Raw genomic sequence first — 10,000 nt, forward strand, 5'->3', positions numbered from 1 at the left:
GTCAGGTGACAATATGAGATAATAATTGGTGCTGATACATAGAGATGAACTATAGTTATTAACCTAATCTAATCCACTCATTTCCGTTCATTTATTCGGACTACTTTTTTTATTACTTTTTTTTTATATAACATGTTTTGAACTTAACATTCTTTAAACTTTTTCAATTCTGATATAAAAAAGCAACTGATCTTAATTCAAGATCTACAGCGGGCTTGTTGATAGAAAGCTAATAAATAATAATAAAAAAACGTATTTTTATTGCAAAATAAAATAATAATACTCTCGCTGTATCACAGTATAGATGCAGCACTTTTATTTTTTTATAAGTGAATGCGCGTGTGCTTAACCTTATGTCGTCACCGCCGTTGTATAAATATGCAAATGACGTTTACCTGAACACGCACATCTGCTGTTACTGACACCGAGTCAATATGTAATTAAATCTCTGACTGACAAGTTTATGCATAAATCTAGCTAAATATAGACTTCCGCTTCTGAGAGAAAAGAGCCCTATGTAACGTTAGTGAGTCACCTCCTCCTCCGGTTCAACGCCGTCCGCTCCGTTACCGACCCGAGCCATAGCGCATTAACCGTCACACATCTGGATCCGTCCGGCTTCTCCTCCGCCGACTGCGCTGCTGCAGACGGTTCTTCGCGGCGAACTCCTTCGGAAACGTTCAGCTTCTCTGTAATGACGCCGAACGTCGTCGGTTTGAAGGCGTGACTTTGAATCACCGGACACGCCCATCGACGCGTCACGCGCGCCCTTAGTGATTAGAAACAGCGTAATAGTATTTATAATTAAATTAATTACCCAGAAGCATTGATATGAACAGCCGTTTGTTTGATTCAGAAACGGTTTGCGTGAACCAGACGCAGAATTACCGGTCTCATGAATATTAATCGACTCCGTCTGACTGCCTGGCTCCTGCATTGTCTGTAACTGTCATGTTTTAATTCATGTTCATGAGCCATAGGCTTCGCTCATTGGCCAGCAGACCGCCATAGTACTCAGCGCTCACTCAGTTACTGTAACATGAGAAAGAGTGATGAATTCATTGCTAACTAAACACGCTCTGAAATTACCCGACAAGTTAAAGTAAACTGCACGCTTTCAAGGATGTACATTTAATGCATGTGCGTAGATAATGGCATACTTTACTTTCAAAAACGTATTGTGTTATTAATAAGTTATTAACTTGAAATATTAGGAATGGTCATGAGAGTAATCAATATACTGATCAATATGCTAAATTATTCCCAAAACGTATCATTGTGTGGCGGCTGACACAGAATAACTTATGCAGTTTGCGTTATGCAGCGGATATTTGATTCAGATTCGGGAGTTCGGATTCCTGTTCACGTGCGGATCGCGAATTGAGATTTTGAGATTGAGAATTCAGATCAGAACTTTGGAATTCCGAATCTTTTGATTCAGATCGGGACTTCGGAACACGGATCGCGAATCATTCATACAGGAATCATGTTCGAGTGCGGATCACGAATTGATCGATCGGAGCGGGTCCGCGAATCATTTGATTCAGATCTTCGGAATTCCGAATCTCTTTAATCAGATCGGGACTTCGGAGCACGGATTGCGAATCGTTCATACAGGAATCCTGTTCGAGTGCGGATCGCGAATTGGAGCAGGTCCGCGAATCATTTGATTCAGATCAGAATGATTGTAAATCTTTTTTCTTAACTTTTTATTTTATTTTTATTAAACAACTCATAACATCAAACCAATACAAGTACTACATTTATTTAAAAAGGTTTTATAATTAATTGTATTTTTTATTAATTAGTAAATAATTATTAGCAGTAAAAAATCTTAGTTTTTTAGCTGGTTTATATAAAATCTATCTATCTATCTATCTATCTATCTATATGTGTGTGTGTGTGTGTTTTATATAACTACACATGGTTTCATCACATTGTAAATGTAAGATGCAGTATGTAGTAACACATCAGATGAAATCACAACACAAGCTCCAGAGAGTACTAAAGATCAGTTTAATGCAGATTCACTGTAATATCACACAGGAAGCACATGCAAGTGCTCAATAATACAAATCTAGGGGCGTCTGAGCTAGAACACGTTACGGCTAAATGCATTCATTAAAGACAGTATCTGTTGTATTAGCACCGGATTCAGATCAGATAATAGTGTGTGTGAGGAAGAGTGTAACTGTATGAGTATATATGTAGCTGCCCTGTGTATAAACACACACCAGTTAACATTTTAATGCTCAGGTTTAATGCTTTTGATCGTGTCACATCTAACAAACAGAACAGAGAACAAACATCGGTCTGAAAACGTTGAGATAAATCTGAGCTGAAGTCTGCATGTTCACTGCTGATGTGATCTAATGCTCGGTGATGAAAGGAAAGGTATAAACCAGAGTTCACGAGAGAACCGGACGAGTGACAGCAGAAACATCGCCGCTTCTGACCTTTATTAGTGTCTTTCTCTCGTCTGAAGTATTGAAGAACAGAAACACTGACATCATGGCACTGGGATTCATCTGAGACAGGAAAACCTCGTGTAGAGAACCTGTGACTTTGATGAGGAATCGCACTGGACGGTAAAAACGCTCAGTGAATAAATAACTGCAACGGCGACGGGATAAAACTCTCCAACAGCGGATAAAAAGCCTGATTTCAGAACAACAACAGAAGGATAAAAATGGCAGTGGTCTCCTCACGTCAGCTCCTGTCCGCCCTGAAAACAGTCAAAGCAGGACATTATGTTGAGCGAACAAAACAGAAACACAAGCAACGCTTTAACACCGCACTGTTCTGGAGATCTTAAAGGAACGGTTCACACAGAAATGAACTTTTGCTGAATCTTCTCACCTTCAGTCCATCCATGGTTTGTTTCTTCATCAGATTTGGAGAAATGTAGCATTGCATCGGTGTCTCTCCAATGTATGTGAATGGGTGCCGTCAGAATGAGAGTCCAAACAGCTGATAAAAATCACAATAATCCACAAGTAATCCACAGTACATATACAGTCTATAATCCATAATAACACTTCCTCCAGTGAAGACGTGTTCTGGTCTGAATCAGGAGAGAAATCTGCACAGATCAAGCAGTGTTTAAACAGATCTAAACTAATCTGTGAGAGACAACAGCAGATGCACTTTCAGGTTTTGTCTTCTCCAGATCTTCACTGATGGACTGGAGTGCTGTGGATTATTGTGATGTTTTTATCAGCTGTTTAGACTCTCATTCTGACGGCACCCATTCACTTCCATTGGAGAGACACTGATGCAATGCTATATTTCTCCAGATCTGATGAAGAAACACTCATCTTTATCGATGGTGACCTGAGAGTGAGCACATGTTTCGGCGAGCTCCTCCTTTAACAGGAGGTTGAGTTAAGAGACAGTGAGGCTCACTGATGATGATGTCATACCTGTGAGGCACATGTCCAGTGGTTTGAGGCGCTGGTTTGGTATCTCGGGTCTCTTCGCAGACGCTCTTCAGACCGACAGCTGAACAGAGAGAGACTCGCTCTTATTAACACAGAATCTATCAGCTGAAATAATCAGATTAAATACTTCTATTAAAGAGGTCAGTCATATGATGTGATTTCAAGTTCTCCTTTCTCTCTGGAGTGTTACAAGCTCCTGGTGCATAAAGAAGATCTGTAAAGTTGCAAAGACTAAAGACTCAAATCCAGAGAGATATTCTTTATCGTATTCTTTGTCTTGTGTTCGACAAACACGTACGAGTGTGTGTGTGTGTGTGTGTGTGTGTGTGTGTGTCACCTGCTCTGGCGTCCGTCTCTCTCTCCTCCTGCAGTGAGTCGATGTACTCCTGACTCAGAGTCTCGTCGGCGTCTCCGATGAGGTAGATGTTTTTAAAGCGATGATACAGCATGGATGCTTTAAACATGATCGCCTCGCTGCCACGAAACCAGCGCATCTGACACACACACACACACACACACACACACACGTTACATGTGAGCCTGAACTCAGAAACTATCACGGTCTGCGAACAGCGAACTGGTCTGTGCGTACCTTTCTGAGCGTGTCGATGAGCTCGCTGTGGTTCTGAATGTTTCGAGACGAGACCGGGACATTGCTCAACTCATCCAGAGCCAACAAACACTTACTGACATCCTGAGAGACACACAATGATCACCAATCACAGCGAGGTCAGAGAATCATCAAACTGAACGCTTTATAATGATGTGAGATGGGTTCATACGGGATTCTCCAGCATCATTGAGATTCTGATGTCACCATGCAGCCGGTAGAGCAACGAGTCTGTGACGGACAGAGAGGGATCTGAAACACACACACACACGGTTAGACACACACACACACACACACACCACAGATTCAGTGTTGTTAGCGTGCCCGTCTCACCTTTGCACTCTTCCTCTCTGCTGCTGCTGTCGTTTCTGCTGTCTGTAGAAAACACACTCTGTTAATGATGAGAACTGTGTGTTATGTAACTATATGATATGTTTAAATGAAAACACAAGGAGACAGTGGTGTTTTCTGTTCAAGTTTCAGATTGTTATTGTGTTTTTCAAATGAGCCCATCCGTTCCTATAGAAGTACGACGATGTGATGATTTTCGTCCGTGTATTCGTTGTGTCAGAATCTTGTGTCTGGTGTGAACACATATTGTGTAGTGGGTGAGATCCCTGCGTGTTGACTGGTTTCACTCACTCGTGTTGCTGCTGTCAGTGTCTCTGTGGCTTCTCCTCCTTCTCCGTCGGCCGGTGGGTTTGATGGCGTGCCTCCTCGCAGGGTGTGTCTTTCCTCTGGTAGACGTCACCAGTCCCTGCAGTGACTTTCAGCACGCTCTGTCTCTTCTATCGGCCGGGATCTGAACTCCCTCTGAGACACACAGAAGACCGCTGCTGCTCCTCCCGTAAATCTTCTGAAGCGCTCTCCTCTTCAAATCGAATCGCTTTTTTGCTTCTCCTCTTTAGCCTCGTCCTGCTTTTCAGCAGACGAATCAGAACGTGGGCTCTTGGTCTGCTGGGGTTTATTCAGCGTCTCGGTCTGTTCAGGCGTGTCTTGTGTGTCGATCTTCTTGACCTCGCCTCTTCTCCAGTTCTTCTGCTGCAGGCGTCTGCTCCTCTGTGACACGCTCCTCTTGAATCTGTAACAGCAGATAATAATAATAACCCTCTACATTATAATCCAGATAAGCATTTGACTTCTGTGATGGGACTTATTTCTGAGTCAAACTGAATACTGAGCAGGACTTAATTAGATTCGATTGGAAAGTGAATATTATATTAATGCTCAATATTACTCATCAGAAATGTTAGCTATCCGTTTATATGTTGGTTTGTCTAAGTGATTTTTTATTTTGCACTAGTAAACATTGTCACATTCTTTACTTGCATAATAATAATAAAAAATATTACTACTCAGTGTACATCAATGTCATCGCTGCAAAAATTCAAAATAAAAGTTTAGCTTAATTTGAAGAAATTATGACAGATGAAATATTGTAAAACATACTTTTCAAAGTAGCATAATTCAAAAAGTGACAGAATTTGGGGAAAATTTAATTGATTTATAATACTAATAAAAATCGATTAGATTATACAGGATTTTTGAAGATTAAATCTAAATTTTAAGACAATTAAAAATAATAATTTTGGGGAAAATATAACTGAATTTGATTAAACATTATTTTTATTTAAATAATACAAATAAAAAAATATAGAAATACAAAGTAATTTTATGAAATAAACAATTGTTTTTATATATTGATTTATTACAATGTAGTATTAAAAAATTTAAACCATTACAATGGAATCCAAATAAAAACAGAAAAGATAGATTTAAAAAAAAAAAAAAAAAAGATGTCATATCCTAGATTTACATTTCTGTTAAGCTTTGATAAATTGTTGTTAAACTGTATAAGTTTCACGATTAATTAAACAAGCTTTATTCTTACTAAATGTAATCCTGAACCAAAATAAAATGGAAAGAACAGAATTTGGGGGAAAAAATAAAACACTTTTTTTTATTTAAGAAAGCCTTTAAAAGAAAGCATTTAAAAAACAAAAACAAATAAAAAAATAAATAATAATAATTGTTGTTAAATTGCATCAGTTTCAAGGTTGCAATTAATTAAAAATGCTTTTTAATTACAAAATGTTTATTTAATCAATTAAATGGAATTGTAAAAATGTAGAAAACAAAACAAAAAAACGGATGTTGGAAATAAATACAAATAAAACAGATTTCTGTATAAGGCAAGAATACAAATTTGACCAGATTGTTTTCTTTGTACTATTTACCGTATTTTCCGGACTATAAGTCGCACTTTTTTCATAGTTTGGCTGGTCCTGCGACTTACAGTCAGGTGCGACTTATTTATCAAAATTAATCTGACATGAACCAAGAGAAATGAACTAAGAGAAATCATTACCGTCTCCAGCCGCGAGAGGGCGCTCTATGCTGCTCAGTTCTCCTGTAGCCTACACTGAAGACATAGAGCGCCCTCTGGTGGCTGGAGACGGTAATGTTTTCTCTTAGTTCACTTCTCTCGGTTCATGTCAGATTAATTTTGATAAATAAGTCGCACTTGACTATAAGTCGCAGGGTCAGTCATGACGTATTTTTGGACTGATGCGACTTATACTCAGGTGCGACTTATAGTCCGAAAAATACGGTATTATAATTTGGTTAATTTGTGTGCATCTGACACCTTAAAAATAACTCACAAAATGAAACGAGTAATGCCTGTTTTCTATTTTTAAATGCCAGATTTCATGTCAAATCTCAGTTTAAAGCCTTGAGTTCACCTGCTGGGCGGGAGGGGGCGGAGCAACTCGTCACAGGAAGTGGAACAGGAGCGTCTTCCTTCACATCAGATTCAGTTTGTGAGCGTGTCCGCTTCAGAGCGGGTGTCTTCGCCGGCGTGGCAGTGATTCGGTCCGAGGTCTGGGTCAGATCTGCAGTGGAGCGTGTGATCCTCAAGGGCTGGAGGATTTCAGCACAAAGAACAACATTAATAACTGATATAATCCAGGTGAGAGCTGGCTAAACTCACATCACACAAACCTGCTTGAGATTATGAGCCTCTCTCCGTTTCTTTATCTTTCTGTTCAGTATGTGTTTCCTGCGAGCGGCGAGCTTCTTTGCTGCTGATGCTCCTCGTGATAAAATGACCTTTCTGGACGGTAAAATCCTCCGTTCACCGACCGTCTTCACTGTCGTGACTCTCTTAGCAGACGTGACTCTATCCGTTTTTCTCTCGCCTGCTGTGATGGTGTTTGCCTCTGAATCTCTGACTCTCTTCTCTGTCGTGACTCTCTTCTCTGTCGTGACTCTCTTCACAGACGTGGCTCTATCCGTGCATCTCTCGTCTGCTGTGACGGTGTTTGTCACTGAGTCTCTGACTCTCTTCTCTGTCGTGACTCTCTTCGCAGGCGAGACTCTCTTCGCAGGCGTGACTCTCTCTGTCAGTCTCTCGTCTGGTGTGATGGTGTTTGTAACTGAATCTCTGACTCTCTTCGCAGGTGAGACTCTCTCTGTCCGTCTCTCGTCTGCTGTGACGGTGTTTGTCACTGAATCTCTGACTCTCTTCTCTGTCGTGACTCTCTTCGCAGGCGAGACTCGATCCGTGCGTCTCTCGTCTGGTGTGACGGTGTTTGTCACTGAATCTCTGGAGCGTGTTGATCTGGTTTCGGTGGTTTTATCGTCTGCCGCGGCGGACTCAGACTTTGTTCTGCTGGTTTTCACAGGAGTTTCTTTCTTGCGAGGCGTCGCTGTGTTCGAGTCGCTCTTCGGCGCTGACTCCTTACGGGACGCGGTCTGGTTCTTGGCTTCGCTCTTATTTTCTGCTTTCTTCTTCGTCCTGTCTTTCAGTTTCAGTCGACTCTCAGACAGTCGTTTCAGCAGCGCTGCTTTCTGTCACAAACACAGAACTCACATTCCAGTGGTTTTATAACAGCGAGCATCACAAACTGTAACACCGAGGGGTTAATTTTTATTTATTTTTTTACTAATAAAATATTTTTGGCTCTCAGTCGTTTGCGTCGGCATGCATGTGTACCAAAGAGTGTTTAATTCTTAATTCATTCATGCTTCCTCCAGTGGAAAAGTGCATCTCCTCACAATTTGTCCCTTTTTACCACAATGAAAACATGCCCCATGGTTTTTGTGTACCTCTTATAAAACAATTTATAAACACTGACCTTGTGACCTCTGAGGCCCACACCCGGGTCGTTCTCGATCTCCCACATGCCCTCCTCGAAACCGCCGCGTTTGATTGGCCGGCCGAACTTCTCTTTGTTTGGCCAGTAGGGGACGATGTCTTTGGGCAAGAGGCACGTTCTTGATGAGGAGAGATGATGGAGACAGTGTTCAAAACACAAAACTAAACACAATATGCATTTTACATCTATGCATCTGGTAAATCATCATGATCAAAAATAACTTGCATTGCATTCTAGGCATTCAGTTCATGCTTTTCTAAAATAAAACACGTGACATTAATTTAAGGTGAGTTTTTGTTTGTTTTTAGTTTGTTGCATTCTTTCTATTACATGGAAATACATGTGTACAGATTTAACGCACTAAAAACTATTGTACATACAAACTTTTATTAAATTACAAATAGAAATGCTTTTCTTTTTGAATTTTCTATTAAACAGGAGTTTCATTCACGAAGCATTTGTATGCACAAACTTTTATATGTTTGTCTCTGTGTGTGTGTGTGAGAGAGTGTGTGTGTGTGTCCAGTTTACTCACGTTGAGTGTGTTCCATAAAAGAATATGGGGATCTTATTTTTGGGGGCTTTTCCTTCGCCAATCTGAGTGACATATAAAACAACATTTGAACGGTCATATTTTAATAGACTTAATTTACTGTATCTGAATAATATGCATAATATCTGCTGTATATAACTCACCCTGGCAGGCCAGAAAGGATAACCCTTCATTTTAGCAAACACTATGTCCCCTGGAGTAAAATTATCTGTGGTCTGATCACTTGTCATCTTCATCTGAGAAATTAAAGGGTTAACATTAATTAATAATAAACAACAACAACACAATTATGTGTCACCAACACGCAAACAATAAACAAAACACTGGACCAGCAGATACGTCGCTTACATTGATAAAATTAGCCTTCATGGTTATTAACTTGCTTTTATTAAACAATAATACGCTTTATTAAGATTTTAATTTCTATCGACACTTAAGTATCGTTAACAGTTATCGTTAAATAAAAGAACGTTAGCCTTGTTCGGCTAGCTCAGGCTAACATAAGCAGAGTGTGTGTGTAAAAACTCACCTTCACTCCCTTCTGCATATCTACTCTCTCAGAGACCACTCTAAAATCTCTCAGATTTAAAAACAACACAAAAAACACGCGAATTAAAAATATTATCACGCGATGAATGAAAGAACTCGGGAGACGTGCACGAGAATGTGTGTCTCCCCTCAGCGCCGAAGGAATAGTTCGGTCCGCCTCCCGCTCAGCGCGACTGAGGACTGTACCACTGTTGAGAGGGTGATCTATAATTTTTCTAAATATAATTAATAGCTGGTTTCTTCTCAATATTACGTTAAACTACTACGTATTTAAGTTTATGTGCAATAATTCTCGAGTTTAAAATTAGATTTGTAAAATAAAAAGCAAAACTACATCACTGTTTGTTAAAATCAGTCGTTAAATAGTTAAAATTTCTTCGGAAGGAAGTGGCAAAATAAAGCCTCCTACAATATTTTAAACCTTTATTTACTCATTTAACTAAATAAAAAAACATATACGTGTTAAGTAAAAGTAAACAGCGGCTAAATGTTTTGAGGGATATTTCCGCGCTGTTTTTCGCTTGTGGTTGTTGTCATGGTGAGGGCGGAGGAGGAAATATGGCGTCAGATTCAAACAGACGCTGAGGGAGTTTCATAATAACACGGATTTAAACGTTTTTATTTCGTTTCACTTCAATATTTAATCAAACACTGGTGTACGAGGACCACATGCCTTTAAACAGTAAGT

The 10,000-nt window shown here is 39.8% G+C and overlaps 2 protein-coding genes across 2 annotated transcripts in view; one reads left to right on the forward strand and one right to left on the reverse strand.

Moving 5' to 3' along the window:
* Positions 1-1,995: 1,995 nt before the first annotated feature.
* Positions 1,996-9,484, reverse strand: LOC113040881 (hepatoma-derived growth factor-related protein 2-like). The gene is made up of 13 exons (XM_026199080.1): positions 9,293-9,484; positions 8,907-8,999; positions 8,746-8,807; positions 8,190-8,328; positions 7,054-7,902; positions 6,784-6,972; positions 4,938-5,124; positions 4,384-4,425; positions 4,223-4,302; positions 4,033-4,134; positions 3,778-3,934; positions 3,423-3,501; positions 1,996-2,725 (listed from the first exon to the last, which is right to left on the reverse strand). Exons 1-13 carry the CDS (start codon positions 9,308-9,310, stop codon positions 2,710-2,712), a joined length of 2,013 nt encoding a protein of 670 aa, XP_026054865.1. The 5' UTR covers positions 9,311-9,484; the 3' UTR covers positions 1,996-2,709.
* A 348-nt stretch (positions 9,485-9,832) lies between these two features.
* Positions 9,833-10,000, forward strand: part of LOC113041377 (coiled-coil domain-containing protein 171-like) — a 13,659-nt gene continuing 13,491 nt past the window's right edge. The window contains 1 exon segment of the mRNA XM_026199850.1: positions 9,833-9,994. The gene's annotated coding sequence lies outside the window, so the exon portion shown is untranslated.

Source organism: Carassius auratus, chromosome 23 (genome assembly GCF_003368295.1).
Source record: "Carassius auratus strain Wakin chromosome 23, ASM336829v1, whole genome shotgun sequence".
Taxonomy (NCBI): Eukaryota; Metazoa; Chordata; class Actinopteri; order Cypriniformes; family Cyprinidae; genus Carassius; species Carassius auratus.

What these genes read in the sequence shown, in the direction of transcription:
- LOC113040881 (XM_026199080.1), bottom strand. An exon ending in TAAAGAGGAGAAGCAAAAAA is followed by an intron (nt 4,426 to 4,937) that starts GCGATTCGATTT and finishes TGTTTTCTACAG; the next exon opens with ACAGCAGAAACGACAGCAGC. An exon ending in CAATGATGCTGGAGAATCCC is followed by an intron (nt 4,135 to 4,222) that starts GTATGAACCCAT and finishes TGTGTCTCTCAG; the next exon opens with GATGTCAGTAAGTGTTTGTT.